General features: G+C 41.7%; 1 protein-coding gene across 7 annotated transcripts in view; it reads right to left on the bottom strand.

Moving 5' to 3' along the window:
- Positions 1 to 4,799: 4,799 nt before the first annotated feature.
- The window catches only part of ubr5 (ubiquitin protein ligase E3 component n-recognin 5), a 31,837-nt gene continuing 17,634 nt past the window's right edge, over positions 4,800 to 19,002 (bottom strand). For 2 of the 7 annotated variants that reach the window (XM_030749225.1, XM_030749221.1), the window contains 32 exons: positions 18,641 to 18,798; positions 18,382 to 18,473; positions 18,105 to 18,251; positions 17,821 to 17,939; positions 17,466 to 17,592; positions 17,126 to 17,255; positions 16,779 to 16,939; positions 16,242 to 16,481; positions 14,882 to 15,005; positions 14,553 to 14,664; positions 14,324 to 14,455; positions 13,086 to 13,343; positions 12,734 to 13,002; positions 12,259 to 12,470; positions 11,903 to 12,136; positions 11,471 to 11,544; positions 11,187 to 11,359; positions 10,625 to 10,774; positions 10,081 to 10,298; positions 9,617 to 9,737; positions 9,086 to 9,458; positions 8,819 to 8,906; positions 8,594 to 8,738; positions 8,230 to 8,360; positions 8,007 to 8,067; positions 7,605 to 7,786; positions 7,400 to 7,484; positions 7,154 to 7,309; positions 6,897 to 7,010; positions 6,647 to 6,791; positions 6,452 to 6,537; positions 5,352 to 5,564 (listed from right to left, as the gene is read on the bottom strand). In XM_030749225.1, coding sequence (XP_030605085.1) covers positions 5,352 to 5,564; positions 6,452 to 6,537; positions 6,647 to 6,791; positions 6,897 to 7,010; positions 7,154 to 7,309; positions 7,400 to 7,484; positions 7,605 to 7,786; positions 8,007 to 8,067; positions 8,230 to 8,360; positions 8,594 to 8,738; positions 8,819 to 8,906; positions 9,086 to 9,458; positions 9,617 to 9,737; positions 10,081 to 10,298; positions 10,625 to 10,774; positions 11,187 to 11,359; positions 11,471 to 11,544; positions 11,903 to 12,136; positions 12,259 to 12,470; positions 12,734 to 13,002; positions 13,086 to 13,343; positions 14,324 to 14,455; positions 14,553 to 14,664; positions 14,882 to 15,005; positions 16,242 to 16,481; positions 16,779 to 16,939; positions 17,126 to 17,255; positions 17,466 to 17,592; positions 17,821 to 17,939; positions 18,105 to 18,251; positions 18,382 to 18,473; positions 18,641 to 18,798 — 5,030 coding nt within the window. Of the gene's footprint in view, positions 5,565 to 6,451; positions 6,538 to 6,646; positions 6,792 to 6,896; positions 7,011 to 7,153; positions 7,310 to 7,399; positions 7,485 to 7,604; positions 7,787 to 8,006; positions 8,068 to 8,229; positions 8,361 to 8,593; positions 8,739 to 8,818; positions 8,907 to 9,085; positions 9,459 to 9,616; positions 9,738 to 10,080; positions 10,299 to 10,624; positions 10,775 to 11,186; positions 11,360 to 11,470; positions 11,545 to 11,902; positions 12,137 to 12,258; positions 12,471 to 12,733; positions 13,003 to 13,085; positions 13,344 to 14,323; positions 14,456 to 14,552; positions 14,665 to 14,881; positions 15,006 to 16,241; positions 16,482 to 16,778; positions 16,940 to 17,125; positions 17,256 to 17,465; positions 17,593 to 17,820; positions 17,940 to 18,104; positions 18,252 to 18,381; positions 18,474 to 18,640; positions 18,799 to 19,002 lie in introns of all 7 variants that reach the window. The other 5 variants (XM_030749222.1, XM_030749220.1, XM_030749219.1 and 2 more) reach the window with 5 other exon arrangements.

Raw genomic sequence — 19,002 nt, forward strand, 5'->3', positions numbered from 1 at the left:
GAATTATGATATACACTCAGTCTCCCCCAGGCCTGCTGTTTGCAGCAAGAAGTGGACACAAGCACCTGTTATTAGCTGTTGCCAGTTGCGTCCACCAGATGTTTGGCCAGATGGAAGTGTACAGCTCAAACAATAAAAGGAAGACAGAAACACATTTTAAAGCTGCTGTGGTATGAAGCTGTTCATCAAATTCAACCATCAATTTCGATGTAAAACCTGCTGCACCACCCTTCTTGATAAATTTTATGTCACACTCCTAGAAAAATAGTTAATAATTCACATTTACTATATTAGTATAGTTTTATATAGTACTGGTATATAATACTGATATTAACACAGCATTCTGCAGCTGCAAAAAAGCATTGTGGTTGAGATTCCCAGCTCCACTGCCATTTCCATCAAATGAGTTCAGACTCCTATCCACCTAATGGTAAAGAGGCCAAGTAACACTAGTAACTGAGGAAGTGTTTGGTTTTTGGTTCTGCTGCACTTTGTACCACAGGGGCTGACTGGAGGGTAATTAGCTGGATTAACTGCACCTGGACCTAATGGTTTAACTATAAAGTAGGGCAGCAGGTCTGGATGGAATTAGCTCCAGACTGCTCAGGGACTGTGCAGACCAGCTCTGTCAGGTGGTCCTGCATATCTTCAACCTGAGCTTTAATCTGGAGAGGGTTCCTGAACTGTGGAAGACTTCCTGCATAGTTCCAGTACCAAAGGTCACACATCCCAGGGAGCCCAACCACTACAGATCTGTGGCCATGACTTCTCATCTGATGAAGACCATTGAGAGGCTCATCCTGCACCACCTTCGCCCTCTGGTGAGCTCAGCGCTGGACCCCCTGCAGTTCGCCTACCAGCCCGGCATCGGGGTGGACCTGCTGCACAGATCCCTCTCTCACCTAGAGCAGATGGGGAACACTGTGAGGGTCATGTTCTTTGACTTCTCTAGTGCTTTCAACGCCATCCAGCATGCACTGTTGAGAGGGAAGCTGGAGGGAGCCAGAGTGGACAGGCAGCTGACTGCATGGACCACTGACTACCTCACCAACAGACCACAGTACGTGAGGTGCCATGACTGTGTGTCTGGTGTGGTAGTCTGCAACACAGGGATGCCACAGGGCATGGTCCTCTCACCCTTTCTGTTCAGTCTGTACACTTCAGACTTCAGGTACAACTCAGACCACTGCCACCTACAGAAGTTTTCAGATGATACGGCCATCATCAGATGCATATCAAATGGGAACGATGAGGAATACAGGGGGGGGTCATCTGTGACTTTGTTGACTGGTGTGAGACCAACATTCTCCAAATCTTAGCTTATATTATCTTATCTTAAAAGTACCCAGTCTGTTGCTCACATGCTCAGACTCTCTGAAAAGACACTCCATTCTACCTGGCTGCACAGCAGTGGTTTCCTTCTTCTATTTGCCACATACATTGCTACTCATCTATATATGCTTTATGCTATTGTCTTGTAGATGGGTGTTCTTTCCTTTAAGTTAATTATATTCGTGGGAGTAAATTTAGCAAGGTGGCGTGATGATTAGCACTGTTGCCTCACAGCAAGAAGGTCTGGGTTTGAAACTACCATCTGGCCCAGGCCTTTCTGTGTGGTTTGCATGTTCTCCCCGTGTCTGCGTGGGTTCTCTCCGGGTACTCCAGTTTCCTCCTACAGTCCAAAGACATGCAGTTAGTGGTGTTAGGTTAATTGGTGATTCTAAATTGCCCATAGGTGTGAATGGTTGTCTGTCTCTCTGTGTTAGCCCTGTAATAGGCTAGAAGATAGAAGGTGTACCCTGCCTCTCGCAGGGATTCATTCGTGATTCATTCGTTCATCTGTTTCTGATTAATGCGTGGGTGATGGTAATAGAGGTCTATCAATGTCAAAACCTGTCAGTATGATTTCAGTCAGTGTTTAAATAAATCATATAGGACATGAGTGGCCGGTTTCCCGTTCATGGATTAAGCATGGTCCTAGACTAAAAGGAAAAAGTCAATGAAGACCACAATAGGAAAAAATATTTAGTCCAGGATTAGACTTAATCCCTGTACAGGAAACTGGGCTGAGATGTTTATGTTAAAACTGTTGCAGTGTTTTCAAAAGATGGGACAGTGATTGTGTTTATGAATACTGAGGTGATGGAGACTTTATTAATTTTTAAGAGATATTATTCTTTTTCCACTGTGCTTGGACTCAGTCGGTTTCTCTTTTTGGAAATAACCTCCAGCTTTGGAGAAACCCTTTCACACGCTACTGAGGAGGCAAGTAAAAAAAAATAAATAAGATTTTTCTGTGTACAAAGTTTTTTACATCTTAAAATCAGTTGTTTAACTTAATTTGACACATAAAGAATTTAAAAAAAAACAACTCAAATCATTGGGGTTAGTGCTCATGTACAATGTTGACAAGTAGTTCAAAAGGTCACAAACAGCACAAGATTTACAGAAAGCTAAACAATGTTTAAGTAAAATGTTACTTATTTATTTAATTATAAACAATCATTTTAGGGCTAAAGGATTCATGAAAGAGACAAGCAGAGGCTCCTGTTCATCAATGCAAACTGACCAAAAGTTACTAGAGAAATTATTTTGGTGTCCTTTTACAAAAGTCAGTGGGTGGAGCATAAGAAGTCAAAGCAGTACTTTCACGCTCAGTGCAGTGAGACAATTACTGGACTGAGTCTAGCATAGAAGTGCTGTAAAACAGCAACAGTGAGACCCTTAAGCAGTGACTATGCACTTTCAGCCGGTTTCCCAGTCATGGATTAAGCATGGTCCTAAAAGGAAAAAAGTCAATGAAGACCACAAAAGGAAAAAGTATTTAGTCCAGGATTAGACATAATCCCTGTATGTGAAACTGGGCCTACTGTATGTGTCTTTCACACTGTGAAGACCATCCAACTTTGTCATATGAGATGTAGGGATGAGTATTAAAATTAGGGCAGAGTGCCAAACAACCAGGATCTTAAGAGAGGAGGCAAAAACATGGCTATAAGGACAGAATTCTCTTTTTTCCTTGCTAAACATCAGGAAGGTGATTCTATTTCTGCAGAATAAACCAAGTTTTTGTCACATTTTCTTAGCAAGATTGTCTATACAGTATAACACCAAAGTATGTATAAGTTATTCTCCATAACTCCAAATATCGGATGCTTGTATAGAAGAAAATTGAAAATGATTGCAGCTATCATCTGTGGCTCCCAAGTACAATGTCAAAATCATTTTACCTGCATTTAATGCCAATTTGAGGTGGTAAAGTGCAGCTTGACTATCATTTAAGGAGTGCTGCAGGTTTTTGATGGCAAGCTGAGCAGTACAATGCAATACTGCATGATCTACATATAAGTGTACATTACAGTTAGTTAAAGCTGGAATAATATTAATATAAATTGTCAAAAAAAAAAGGTTGGGTGGGTGGGGGCTAGAACAGAGCCTTTACACCTTTACTGATTGGTAAAAACAGAGGATTCCTGAAAGATGCACAACCGCACTTGGAACTGAAACCAAATTACTGAAATTATGTAAAAGCAAAGACTGATAATAAAAATAACAGCATTTTTTTTTTTTGAATCCAAGGCACAGGCAAACCAAACAGATGCCCCTCCCACTGTCTCCAAAGAAGTCCTAGCCTACTCTCGCTGATAACTGGGAACATCGTCTGACTTGGGCATGCCAGGCTATTAAAGCTAATAAAGCTAGCCCAGATGAACTACTTGGGATCAACCCATTGTGTTTTGAAGTTTACTTAAATGAACTTCTTATATGGATTCCCTCCTTGTCACATACCTTGAACCAATATGAACCACTGTGCATCAGTCTGAAGTGGTATGAGATCAGAACAGTTTGTGATGAGAAATTCCTTTAAACTCTGAACCAAACATGACAGTTTGGCAGTAGGTCTGTTTGAGTTGCTACTTTCTCCTCCCTTTTGCAGAGGAACAAAGCAGTTTTTCTACTGTCTGAGAATGACAGAAGTATGAAAGATTGAAGAAAAAAAAAAGCTACTCTGCAGTTAGTAGTGCCAAAAATACAAAGGGGGATGCAAGTCATTCTCACCAGTAAATTTCTTAGAATAAATAAATGCCTTCATAACTGCACTGAGACAAACAGGTTTAAGAATAAACTGAGCCATAGATTTAAGATGTTCCCAATAAAAATGTTAGTCCTTGCTAGGAGGAATTACACATCTTGAACCTTTAAAAATGTAGGAAAATGGCAGAGCAGATTATGTACTAAGTACTGAAAGTTACAGACAGGAAGGGAGGCAGCAGAACTGATGCAGTAGAACGTGTCATTCTTGCAGCTCTGCATATTTCATGCTGTCTGTGGAGACATACAGGTTTTCTGGCATGCTGATTAGTATGGTATTATCAGTACTGGAACATTATTTTTTTGTATTAAATACTCTAACATTTCATTTACTCTTTATATTTCTAGCCATGTACCCATTGTGTATTAAAAATGATCAAATATTACTAATATTACAATAGTGATTACCGGTAGTCTATTAAAGACCAGATATGCAGCAGTAACAATATTGAGACACCAAACTTTGTAACCTACACAATGGACATTTTTAACATTGTGAGACTGTTAACCTGTCCAAGTTACACCTTAAATTGAATAAGCTAAAATGGATGGATAGATCCCAGTAGAATTTAAAGTGCTAGAATTCATCAAGAATTTATTTATATTAAGTTGGGCACAACTGTTACAGGTTAGCAGAATCCTCTCACAAATAGACCCATTAATCTTAACATATAGAATAAAAAAAAAGAAACAAAACAAAGTCACAATGTATTTGCATCCAAGTTTATTTTGAAATTCCCTACTCCCCCTGTACAAGAAAAAAATGACTTTCCACAAAGGCAGCAGTGAACTGTCAGTGATAGTACTTTTCTAGGGAAGAAGAAAAAAAAAAACAACCTTATAATCACAGTGTGTCTTTTAAATATTTCTACTGCTGTCATCTTTGGCTGGGTTTTCGGCAGACAGCTTTCTGTCGAACCAAATTCCTGGGAAGCAAAGGTTTAAGCCAATAGAGCAGAGCTGTGGGCTTTACATTTTACAATGCCAATGCAGGAATGTTCTGGACCGTATAACTCTTCTTCATTAACACAAAAAAAAAACAAAAAAAAAACAATAAAAACTGAAATAAAAATAACAAGCTGTTTGTGTTCACAACACAAACAAATATTACTGCCTGGGGAGATGGCGACAGTATGTCGAATTTCATAAAATCGTTTAGACAAAAAATAAATCTACAAAAATGGAGCTAGGTAAATATTACACAACAGTAAACATGTTTTTCTTCTTTTCCATTTTTTAAACTCTTCTTTACTGAACTTCTACACAAAACCAAAATTCTTGGTCTTAATGGCTAGCAGGAGTTTCTGTTTGAGTATCTGTTTTGAAGAGTAGAGTGGCACGTAGAGACGCGAGATACAGGTGTTGGCTGTGGGGAGGTGCTGGTCGTCTGGAGGCCGGATCGTGATGGAAGGCATCGGCTGGAAGCCCTCCTCGCTGGCTGGCAAAGATGGGCTGGAGGTCCAGAAGTACACCTGAGGAGTAGGCAAGCAATTAGTCAATACTGGGTCTGATTTACAGAAAACTAAGTCCCTGCACACTGAGGCTGAAGAACACAAAAGAGCCAAGAAACAAATGACTGATGGGTCATTCTATCTCAATTCATCAAATCTAAATTAACTCCACACACACAGATTTGCCTGAAGACTTTCCAGAGGAAGACACGCAACAGCTGGCAGCAGAGCAAAAGTAGCATGGAGTACACAAACAGCTAAGTGTCAGCTGTTGGAGGTTTTTCACACCTGCTACACCCAGGCTTTTATTTGTATACTTGAAAAAGTTTTGGTTTTTTTCAACTTGACCACAAACTGCAGTTAAAGTGAGGTGACATGACTGAAAAAGCCCTCTGATATTGATCTGTGCCCACACGCTTTCTCCATATTTTCAGTAACAGACATAAGATGGAAACTAAGACATTAGTTTCATCTAACACTGTTGGGGAATCTTTATTATATTTACATTTATGTTGTCAACTAGATTAAATATTATTTCACGGCAGCTCTTCGGCCGCTCCACACACGATGTGTGGATGTGAGAAGGAACTGAAATGAGACTGGAGCAAAAAATAAATAAACAAATCTGAAAAATTAAAAAAAAGAAAAAGGAATAATGCCATAATATGTTTCATTGTATTTATGCTGTAAATAAATAAGGATTTTTACATTTTATTTTACAAAGTTAAGAAAGCTGTTTATGTTGAGCCTGATGTTTCCTTACACAAAGAATTCCCCGTCTATACCTCACGGTGAGGAATCCAGCTCATTAATTTAACACTAGTATTGGATCGGTACCCTGTATCTGCACATACCCACAGCAAAAGGTAGGGTAGGTGCAGCCCTAATTATACTGGGAGCAGACTTACCAGATCTTGTCTCTCAGTCATACTCATCTTCTCCACTATGGACCAAAACCAGCGTTTAAACTGGAGAAGTTTGTCTGCATTTTCCCCTGTTGGATGAAAAAGTCTTAGGTCAGTATATTACACTAAAATATATAATAGTGAAGCTTTTATTATTGATTAAGTGGGACATAAAGAGAGGCAGGCACATCAACATACCAGATTCGTCATTGAAGGAGGTGAAGCTAATAAGCATCTGGACGTTGACCTCTCCGCAGCCGTTGACCAGCAGCCTGAAGTCTTCAGCTGTTAAGTCCTCTAAGGCGTTCTTAGGCAGTACATCCAGCAGGCCCTTCCTCATTGCCTTTGAAAGACAAAGAATCAGTGTGACTATTTCAATGACCGACAAACCATTTGTTTGCATTCACACTTTGCGTTAGGGTTCAGTGAGATCACCATTTTCACTTACATGAAGAGGTTGCTCAGCAACCACCAGCATCCTGTGCTCGGCGTACCTCCTCACATATTCATAAACGTTGAGGGGAGTTACTGGCATGTTGACCCCTCCAGACAGGAGCTCAACCTGAACGAGGCAGAATGAGACACAAATTTCACTTGGTTCTTCCTCTTGTATCCCATATACATTTTGCAGTGCCATCTGAACAGGACAAGCTAAATCTGACACTGTTGATATTTGAAATCTACATTTGGTGACCCAAAGGTTACCTGTCCAGCTCCTTCTTCTTTGCAGAGATCAATGGCAAAGGCCAAATCCATGGCAGCAAACACTGCGTCGGCTTCACCAGCCTGGGAATGCCGGATCAGCTGCCGCAGGCTCTCATACATGACCGGGTCAAAGAACGCAAAGTCGTGCCAGTTGACCTGCAGTAACAGAATATTTAGCAATTTCATTCCAAACGAACCAAGCATTACATAGCACATGCATTTTCAGAAGTCAGATTTTCCACTTACTTTCCTCCCAAGCAGCACCTTGATGACATGTCTGTTCAGTGTGATTGGACAGAGTTCATTCTGCAGCAGACATAAGCCCAGTATTCTGCACAGAAAAATACATTGTCTCATACATTTGCTAAAGACACAGCTGATTTCACAAAACTTCTTCCTTAATCTGACTTATATCAACCAAACAGAATGTAAAACTTTTATTTTCTATTACCTGCCAATGTTGCGGAAGCAGTTGAGTCTGGCCTCTGTATTTTTGCCGGGTCGAGGAGAGTAGAAGCCTCGTTTGCCAGGCTGGTAGAAGAGGGGTGCGTTGTCGTCACCATCATCTGGATCATCCAGCTCCATGTCAACCACACTGCGTGTTGAACCATGACGTTTACGGTTCTCCTGCTGCTAAAATTATAGAATAAAATCAAGCAGGACAGTGTTAATAACAAATTAGCTATTAGGACGGCCTGTGTTATGCAAAGTGTTTGTGTTAAGTCTCAAAGTAAAAAGGTAATTTTAGTGTGCCAAACTGTTTGTGGTTTAGCACACTGCTAAAATACTGCTAAAACATTGTTGGAAAACAAAACTAGTTAAAGAGTGGAAATAGGTTTTATATTTTGTTCACTTGTGATTTCTCTGGAGCCTCTGGGAGACCCAGGTCCAGTATACTGTCAGCTCCATTTTCCCTGGGAAAGATAAACAGAATTTATAGTTAGTTTGTAAAATGACAGTGAGTATGAAAAGAAAAAGAACACTTCTTCAAAGATGTATATTAACAGCTACTTTTTTGTCAACTAGAAGAGCACTTTATTGGCGGAGGCACCCATGCTTTTGGTGAGTTGTTTTACCTTCCATGGGCAATAAGCAGCTCCATCGCCTCTTCTACTCTGGCTCTGAGAGAATCCTCGCTAGCCAGCAGCAGCAACAGCTGGGCAGGAGACAGCTCCAGCAACATGCCTGTGATTTTACTAGCAAAGGCCTGAAGAGACAAACAGCTCTTCTTAGTATGATCAAGGAAATGTACTAAATGCAGACAAGAAAGCTAACCGTTATGAATTTCATCTTATTGTAACAGTGAAGTAATGAAGGAAGTCGTGTGGTCTCTAAGATCCGCGTGTCTCCTTTTGGTGTGTAAACTTCTAAACCAAGTCTCAAATCTGATCATGAGTTCTCAGAAATGTCATATTTTAATAGATGCTAATGATTTAATACCGGCTGCATTGCATGGACTCGTGGGTAGAGCCTTTCGCCCAGGGCTTGTCTGTGTGCAGGCAGAGGGTCAGGCTCATCACTAGGGTTTCCCTCTGACGAAGGCCTGAAAGGCCTGGTGTCTATGGACAGCTGCCTCCTTGAGTCTCTGTTAACAGACAAACACGTTATTAGAATTTTTTTCTAAAAAATAAAAGAGAGCTAACAGACTACAAAGTAGTCTTTTACCTGTCTCGGTCTCTCCGAGATCCTGCTCGAAGCCCACCGCTTCTCCTCTCCCTCTCTCGGTCCCTGTTCCTGAGACGCTGCATTAGGTCTGCACAAACAAATCAACCAGGGCAAGCTCACTTGTGTGCAAGTTCTCTTTGCCAAAAATCTTAATTTTTTTTCTACTGTAATGATTTCTTCCAGAACAACAAAAAGTACAATTTATTGTAATAATGAACACAAATTCCATAATATGCAGTATGCAGTAGTTTCTATGTATTGTCATACTTGAATTGTAATCGTGGTGACACGTACTGCTGGCCTGCATGCCCTTGCTGACACTCTGAACACAGTCCAGGTTGGGCAGCTTTTCATTAGAGAGGAGGGCCAGAGCGATGGCCGTGTAGAAGCTGCGGGCCACGCCGCTGCCCTCGCCGGGCTCATCTTTGAAAGTGACCTTTACCCGGTGTACCGCCATGGGTGTGGTTGTACAACGTCTGCCAAAGTGTGTGTTTAGCTGGCGCATGGTCTGTTGTATTAGCTGGTCTCGATCACGGTCCACTTCCAGCGCCAGGTCACGGGACTGCAGGTTCCTCAGCTTCTCCATCTCTCGACGGAACTTGGATTCCTTCACTTCAAAGCCACCGAGCTCTGTGAGGATCTGGTAAAAACAATGAGGAAATAACATGGTCAGTTAAAGCTACATTAGGTTTCATACCAACACTGAATAAAATGATTGCTTGTGATGGGACAGGCTGTAAGATCCATTTTAGCTTTAACAACAGTAGTAAAAACTGTCTGCGGCTGCTCCCAGCTTACCGATCCAGGCTCAGCTCCTACATCCTCCATGAAGACGCGACCAAAAAGCTCTAGTGACAGACGCCAACGGCCTAGTAGCATGTCATGTGAGATCATCATCCCCATGAAACTGCAGTGAGGTCTAGACAGAAGAGACACACAATTTTAAAGTTTTATTCTCATTTATATAAACTATCATATTACTGTATAAGTGTATGTAAAAATGAGATTAAAGATGATTAAGGCAGTTTTAGGGTTTCCTGAGCCACTAAATTAAAAACGGTTCAAACAAACCTTAGTGTAATTTTCTGTGTTTGAGGGTAACAGTTTTCACAGGAAGGCAGAAAAACACAAATGTGTTACAAATGATAATAATGAAGGCTCTGTTCAGTTTAAGTACAGAAACTTAACGGGACCACAAACATCTGTAGGTAACACCGTTTCATATCAAAATGGCTGCTGAGGAACCACAGACTGGTGGTTACCTGAAAGATGGGAGAGGAGGACCATCACTCTCAGTGAGGCCGATTTCAGCAAGCAGGCTGCTCTTTAGCTGGGCGGCAAGGTCGTGGGGTGAAGGGCCTGGTTTGGAAGCCTCCAGCTCCTGCTCTGCCAGCGACTGGTTCTCAGTGCTCCGCTGGCCTGTCTCCATGCTCATCACATTCTTCAGGTTAGCTGAGTAAGACATCTTAGTGGGCAGGATCTGTTTGAGCAGAATTCAGAGGTGTTCTTTACCAATGTGAACAGATGCATATCTGAACATGATGGCATTGTGGCCACAACAGAATGGAAATAGGACAGAATACGAACTGTGCTCCAATATCCACACTCACATCTGTACACAAGAATACTACCAAACACATCCATTGTTTCATAAATCAAATAGAATGAGGAGATAATGAATCCTGGATAGTCAGTTATTTCTACTGGAAAGTGCAGTTACTTTAACATTTCAGGGAGGCTTTATTTAAGCATGGATATTAGAACACAACTGCCAGCGTGATTGCCCAATGAAGAGGAGTGGTATACCTGAGAGGGGGAGGGTAGAGAGGAGCCCATGTTTACCTCCAGGCAGTTCCTGTCCATGCTTGCCTCAGCCAGGCCTTTGGTTGCCATGTAAGAGGAAGAATACAGGCCCTGAGAGGGACGACCAAACAGATCTTCCTTTCTGGCATTAGGCTGTTAAAGAAAAAGCAAAGCCAAATTAAAAATCACAGAGGTTGATTTGCCACTCTATAATATAATGGCAACTAAATGTAAGAGTTCTTTAAGTATAGTTAATAAATGTGTGCTCTATTTAAAGTGTTACACATTCCCTAGCTAGCTAGTGCTGTCATTTCTTTTTCCACTGCCAAATATCTCTGGTATGTACAAGATGAATAAAAATGCAACGTCACAAATGACAAAGCCAAGATGACTCAAAGAAAACTACTCTTGCTCATGTTAAGAGGCAACTGACAGATGTATATGACCAACTAACTTGCTGTAACTATCATTAAAAGGCATGGCGTGGCATACTTTGGATTACATATGTAAGGAGATTGTGGACCCTGGAACTCTTTCCAGGTTTAATGTCAGCAGCAAATCTGACCTGCAGGAGGTGGGGCTGGTCTGCCAGAGGAATGGCCTCAGCCAGAGGTACATCGAAGGGGTTTGGTGGGATGCAGCCCAGGAAGGTCATTGAGTCAGAGCGGCGGAAGAAGGGGTGGTTCTGACCTGTCTCAGCTGGAACTGGGTCCTCATCCTTGTCCTGCAGGGTTGAGCCTGAAGTGAAAAGGAAACACAGCAGTTCTTAACACATTAAAATAACCACGCAGTTCTTTGATATTTGTCATGCACTGACTATTATTAAGTTTGTTCTTTAATCTTCCATACTTTGATTGGTGTCCTCATCATTCTCATGCTCAGAATCTTCATTGTCCAAACCAAGCTCCAAAATCTCTCGATTCCTACAAGTCAGAGTTGAAAAGGATAGACAGTGTGAGACACTCTTACATTTATTCTATAGTCCCATAAAGCAAATGATTCATGTAGTGACAGTCGGTCACAAGCAGACATTCCATGCTCCCGTTGTATACTGTATTTCCCACCTTGTTATGTCACTCAACTGATGTTACTACAAGTGAGTGAATGTCATACTGCAGTTAGTCTCTTTTAGTGTGGATCCTCTTAAGTGTTACATTTAAATATTAAAAACTCTTATTGTCTAGTGATGTAATTAACAAGTTTGACAAGTATGCAGCCCCTGAGCAAATACTGAATTTGTAAAAATTAGGTTGGTATTTTCTCCCATTTTTCATCACTTACCTCTTTCTGTCCATCTGCGGGGTGTCCAGGGTGGTCTGCTGGTTCATGGCTTTTATCCAATAGATAAGAGCCTGGAAAACGTAGGCCACATGTTTCAGCGAGCACACGTCCAACACGGGAAGCACATCAGAGTGCTCATCATTGTGAGAGCGCATCAGTGACAGAGCATAGTTCAGGAAGTCACCCCGTGCGGACATCATGCCTTGACGAGCCGTTAGCAGTGTGGCTGCCCGCCTAAAACAAATACTAAAATGAGTGTGGCAAGCAATCGTTTGTTTGCATTTGATTTGGAATGTCAAAGTAAAACTAAGTTTATAAATAATTAAATAATTTACCACACTAGGTGAAACGTTTACCTGCGTCCTTCCAGTGTGCGGAGGCTGGCCTCCTCCCGAGCAGTCATGCGCTCCCTGCGAGCAGAGTGCTGAGACGCGTGGAGCGGGTGACTGGGGTGACCGGGATCTCCAGCAGATGACAGGGCTGAGCCGTAACGCAACTGAGCCTCAGTGGAATCCATGATGGACACCATCCAGTTCCAGGTGGGGATCAACTTTTCTTCAACATAGTTCTGGTTCGCACAACAAACATTTCACTCTTTACTTATATTGACCTTTTAGGAAGCACTAATTAGTTTTCGTGGTGCATTACAACTATATATTTTTGCGATGGTGTGTAAGCCATCATTGTTAGCATTGCACTGTTAATTGTTCAGAGGAGTCAACATGAAGTCATTCTGCTGAAAACACACTGGATCTTAAAGATGCCTTTCAAAAGAATATCTTGTTGCCTTTGTGTAGCAGTGGAATCTATTCTGAATCCAAGCAATTATACCTGCAGGTTGACAGCATCCTGGTAGGTGAGCTTGACAGCAGCGGGATACTGGGAGTAGACAAGATGGTTATACTTGGGAATCAGACTCATGAGGTCTGAGATCTGCCTGATGACAATGCTGTAGGCTCGGGCGAGACTGCTGGCAGATGTCAGGTAGCTGCTGGAGTTACTGGCCTCCAAAGCTGCTGCCGCTGCAGCAGCACTAGAGCTAATTGCACTGGAGCGCCGCAGATTAGTGGGGTCTATATATATCAGGCCTGTGGAGCTTGCTGTGGAGGAAGGAAAAATTGATTCAATTTGTTTCTATGACATTTTCAAGTAAATCTGCAGAAGCAGGTGGAGGTTTACTGACCGGCTGGTGTTGAGGTGCTGGAGGGAGCACTTCCTGGTGCCCTTTGGCTGGGGGTGTTTCTCACAGCCCACTGCATGGATCGAGGAGCCTGAGCTGCACTGTTAGCATGTGAAGTGTTAGTCGTCCTTTCCAGCGGCTCGTCCAAAAGGAACGTCTCCTGGTCAACATCGTCGCTTTGACTGCTGCTGCTGTCTGAGTCACTGGAATCATTGGACTGGGAGTCATCCTCTGAAAAGAAGGCAGGGACACTGCTGGCACCTTTAAAGTAGGGAAGAAAAAAAAAAATAAAGGAGACCACTTTAATGTTCTCGTATTCACTTTGACCTACCACTCTTGGCTTTCACATCAGATTTATCCAGGCAGGAGTGCAGGTTAGTGAATCACACCACTACAAGGCAAAACACCACTAATACGAAACTGTACACACTGAAGCATCAATTCAGAACACTAGCTGGATACACTGCTGGTCAACTTGTGCTACATAATATATCCTTTCAGTTTCTAAATATTCAAGTCAAAAAAACGTTTTCTTAAAATATTCAAAGAAAAAAACATCAATCCCTCACTTGCTGGAATAATCTACAAGAAAGTTTAACGTCATCATTAGTCAGAAATACACACTTTAGATGACCAAGCAGGTACAAAACCCCACACCATTTGGAAAAGTTACAAGTTGATTAGTTTGTTATTTGGATGAAAGATTAACAAGAATACACTTGTGATGAGGGACGGCATTAGTTAAAACTGACAGACAATAACAGTGAAATGTGAGAAGGGGACGAACTGAAGGAACTCTCAGCAGGAAAACTGTGTATGCACTTTGCAAATTCACTCTTGCCCTGATATCTGTATATGCATTGTAGTAAAGAGGAGCTCATACCAAAAATAGGAAATGCCAAGGACACCCTACTGCCTGCAAATGAAATACATGTGGTATTCAGCCAGGGACCATTTTTTTTTCTCTGCTGTATCATTAGCTCTCCAAACATAAATCCTCACAATCTGAAATGCTAATTGTTGAGCACTAGTGATTCTCTGAGGACTGATTCAGGACAAAAATATACCAAAGTTCAGCAAGACAGAAATGTAATTTATCTTTAATAAGGGACTGGAGCCTTACAAAAAAAAGGTCAAGATTTCAGTCAAAGCAAATGACTGCGTTTCCCAAAAAAAAAAAATAAAAAAAATTTAATGTCATTAGGTCAAAAGTGATAGATGAAAAATAGCTGTTAATGAACCTGCTTCAGAACCGGCAGTGGCTGCTGTGACGACGCTCCTGCGACCGCTGGCATTGTCTTGATTGCTGTGGTTGCTTTCACTGTCGCTCTCTGTTTCAGCTGCTGCCAGCAGGTCCAGCTCCATGTCACTTCCTAAAAAACAAACCAAGCAGAGACATGTCCTCACCCCCACTCATCACTGACTTCAATTCATGAAATTAAAACTCCAATTACATCACCAAAGTCTCACCATCCTCATCGTGCTCATCATGCTGCCCCTCTGCCTCGGCATTTTCCTCTCCCTGCTCCTCCTGGTCGTCGTGATGGTCTTCCTCTCCTGCTACACCCTCTACAACTTCAACCTGTCAGATACACAACAGATTCAAATGCAAAGAATAAAACTCTGTGATAAGACAAACCTGAAATTATACACCAACAGGACACACACACAAAAAAGAAATATATGCATAAAGTAAGAGTGTGGGCTTTTTCTCAGAAACTGTAACCAACATGCACTGCACACATTTGCACATCCAAAGTTCATTATGGTCTTAATGATTTAATAATGAGGTTCCCAACCTCTTCCACATCTGCTGATACAATGTCATCCTGCTCCTCATCTCTTCCTCTGACAGGCTGAGACTGGCTGCTGCGTCGGGGCTGGGGGTTCCTGATGATGTAAGAGGCAGCTGTCTGGCTGGAGCTGGGAAAAAAGTTAAACACAAGCCCATTATGGCAAACAAAAATACTGTTGGCTGCCAGCACTCCCCTCAGCCTCCTGGCAGTAGATTATTTAGGTGACACAAATCCCCTGAAAATACAAGTTCTACAAGACATAATTACCAGGTCTCAGTAGATCTTAATGTGGTGCATGAGTCTTAGTGACTTTATTCACCATATCAATTCAAAAGTAAATGGCTGAATAAGAACCAGGAATAAGAAATGCTAAAACAACAACTATAAACCACTGTGAACACTGCCACTTTCTGTGATTGGCATTATTATGGTAAGAAGTGTAGTTGGACATTCCTTTATGACCACAGCAGGGCCATTAATATTCTACTCAACTTAATAACATGTTAGCTTTTATGTTATATGACATGGAAATAACATTAAAAGCGGAGTTACTAAAGTGACTAATTAGATGAGGTATTACATACACATCCAGCAAATTCTTAGACCCATTTTCTCCATCCCAGAAGGCCTAATTGTTTGTAAGTGAAACACCTTTTTGATGCCATTTTTGCCGGGTGGCCCTCAAATGAAAAGACAAACTACTAGTATATTAGCTGTGTGATATTTCACATCAAACATGCAGCATGATCATTTTCATGAGAAAATAATACTGAAGAAATGTTCCGAGGTTTTAAAAAGATGAAGGTTCTTGGCATACAGAAGGCGATGTATATGATCAGTCTATGTGCAATAACTGACACCACAGTGCTTTGTGGACTTTAAAAGACAGAGCAGTGATTTCTGTTTCTGATTTCTCTTTCCTATCTTTTGACAGGTGTTCAAGATTTTAACTACATTGTTGACTGTAACTGATGTGATTATTAGTGCATCCAGGAACATAAAAATGTGTCCTTTCAACCCCATAAGGCAACGAGTAATGTTATTTTACTAAAATAAAAAATAAATAAATAAATAAAAAACAGCTTTAATTCCAGGACCCTGCTGGGTGAGTTTCAGGCCCCCGATCAATATTTTTACTGGCAAAACTAAATAACCTTCACAATCACAATTATTGTGTTCACATGATTTTCAGAAAACTTGACCTCTCACCGTGAGGTCAGAAGATTTTTTACAAAGTTGGGTGTCCACGGCGACAACACCCCAGCCGCCTTTCAAGACTGACAGGTAAAAAGTTGAGAAAAAAATGCGTGGATACATTTCACAAACTACTTTGTGACTCCATGTGCCAAGAAAACAAACTAACCTGCTGGACTGGTCAGGTGAGGGTCTTGGTGGCAGTGGTTCAACAGAGAAAAGTTCCTCACTGCCCTGAACAGCATCAATACTTGTGCTGGCCAAAGTGAAAGGAGCAGTGGGTCTCGCAATACCCATTCGCACTGGAACAATTAGCGACTCTGCAACATTACACAGCTCCTCCACAGCATAGGGCAGCAGAGCCTGGAAAACCCGCCGACATTTCCCAATGGGCTGAGGGATGAAGTTGCTGTGTGAGAGAAGTTGAGAGGAAGACAGAAAAGCTTGTATTAGTCCAGAAAATCATGACTAACTGGTATTAAGTATGTGCAGGGCACATAAACAAGTGCCTCTCCCTAACAATGTAATTAAATGTTGCAACAAAGCAGCCCGCACTGGCATAAATGCTGGCAACGGTATCAGTCACTTGCTGATCATAGACTCAACCCAGAATTCTAAATTTAGCATTTGTTAATGTGGATAGAGCCATTAGAGAGAACAACAGAATTCTAACAGATGAACAACACTCTGCATATTGTGTTCTTACTTTTTCTTTTTGGATGAGGCCATCTCCACACTGAGGATGACAAAAACTCGGGCTACAGAGCGCAGGAACCTTCTGGTGACGTTGACGGCCTCCTCCCTCCGACCAGGTGTGTACTTGTTCTGCAGCTCCTTTACCAGAGTACCCAGTAATGTATCTATGAACTAATACAGGAGGGGAAAAAGAACACACCCGGTGACGACCGTCATATATGAATGTAATTCACTAAGTTACAGTTACTCCTAAACAAAATACATAACCAGGGTTACTATATTTGCACTGCATCATTCAGGAAAACATACTTGATATTACACTGTGTGCACAGGAAAGGGAAGACTAACTGGACTCACAGTGATGTCAGGAGCACACTTGACAATGAGGCAGTGTGTGAAACAGTCAAGGCGAATGGTGCCACTCTGCTGATTCAAGTAGACCTGCTCTTCAGGCAGGAGGTGAGCAATTCTGCTGCTGGCACTAAGTCTAGGGAATAAAAAATACTGGAGTGTAATACAAGCCACACAAATAACTACATCATAGTAATATTTGGATTATACCCCAGGATTTAAATCAGGTACTATCATTATCAGTGCAATTGTGGATCAGACTGATTCAAGAGGTTTTTTTTTGGTTGTTTGTTTGTTTTTTAAATAACTTAATGACCAACCAAACTCCACGGGTTCTAATACTCACGGGTCTTTATTCTCCTGAGAACCAAACATGATCATTGATTTGAGGGCATTCCAATCCTGCAGGACTCTCTCCAGAGCCAGTTGAGCAAAGCGGGGAGGTTCTAGATCATGGTCTGGCATATCAGAGTCTGAAAGAAGAACGCAACAGATTGCTTTTGGGATCCATATTATGTTTTTTTTGTTTGTTTGTTTGTTTGTTTTTTTTTTGGGGGGGGGGGGGGGGGGGGGGGGTAATGAATGTTGCAGCTACAACAAAATATCTCAAACAAACACTTGTAAAATATGTAAAATCTCTAATTTGTTAGCACGCACCAAAAGTGAGAAATGTGGGTAAATGAGAAAGAACTCAAACCAACCTTCTGCATTAGCAGCCTTGCGGTTCCTGTCTTCTCTGATGCGCGGTGGTCTGTACTGACAGTGCTCAACACTCTGCCTGGCAACAGTCTGCACCAGGAACAGTAATATATGCTCTCCCCTGCAAATGGAAACAAAAGTCAACCAGATCTACCGGCTTTTCCACACAACACAATGCAGACTAGTACTTTAAATTCTAAATTCCTTTGCCAATTATTGTGAACAAAAAACATTTATATGAACTAGACAAAACTAAAGTTTAATTCAGAGTGCATAGGAGCCTCACCTGCTGTTTGGTGTTGTAACCAGGTTTGTGGTGGTGAGTAGCCTGTATAGCAGATCGAGGCGAGCTGCCTTCTGGCCGGCTATCAGTGTTTTACACTTGCATTTCTCCCAACAGTCACAGTATGCAGTAGGAGAAGTCCTTTTCAACCTGAGAAATAACAGTAAAAAGTATAAAGTCTAATGACTTAGTTTCAAGAACCAGTGATCATAAGCAATGGTAAGACACACTGAATCCTTAGCAAGCACTGAAAAAGACCACACTGAAAACTAGGACTTACTTGCAGTCATGTCCTTTGTGACACACCCTGGCGCATTCAGTGCAGCAGCAGAGGGACTCCAGCAAGCCACACGTTCGACACTCAAAGATATCCTAAATACAGCACTAGTGTCATGAAAAATGTCAACATCTATTGACAACATCTATTGTCCATGAAAGGGTCTAACAATTCAGATTCCAGATTCAGATGCCTTATTTTTCAGACGCACTGTGTCTTTTAGTGAGTACATTTCAGTGTAATGGGATCCTCTAAGGCTGACCTGGTTAATGTGCTCAGCTCCAGTCCAAGTGAAACTGCAGGTGTCGTTGCAGCAGAGAACATATAGGGGAGAATCATCTGGGTTGGTACCCGAGGGGCAAATCATTTCCATGAACACCGAATCGGCATCCTCCTTCTCTGCAATGCCCGGATCACCCACTGTGTTCAAGACATTTGAGGAACAAAGAGAAACCATGGAAACACAGGAATTCCACTTATAACACTTCAGTTAGCTGCTGGAAGCAGGGCACCAAAATAGGTCAGGATTCACATAACTCATGGATAACCTCCAATGTTCCAGCTATTACCTAACCACTTTAAATTATATCAGATGCACTAAAAAGTATGCTGCTTTCACAGAAA

The sequence above is a fragment of the Archocentrus centrarchus genome, chromosome 16 (assembly GCF_007364275.1).
Source record: "Archocentrus centrarchus isolate MPI-CPG fArcCen1 chromosome 16, fArcCen1, whole genome shotgun sequence".
Classification (NCBI taxonomy): Eukaryota; Metazoa; Chordata; class Actinopteri; order Cichliformes; family Cichlidae; genus Archocentrus; species Archocentrus centrarchus.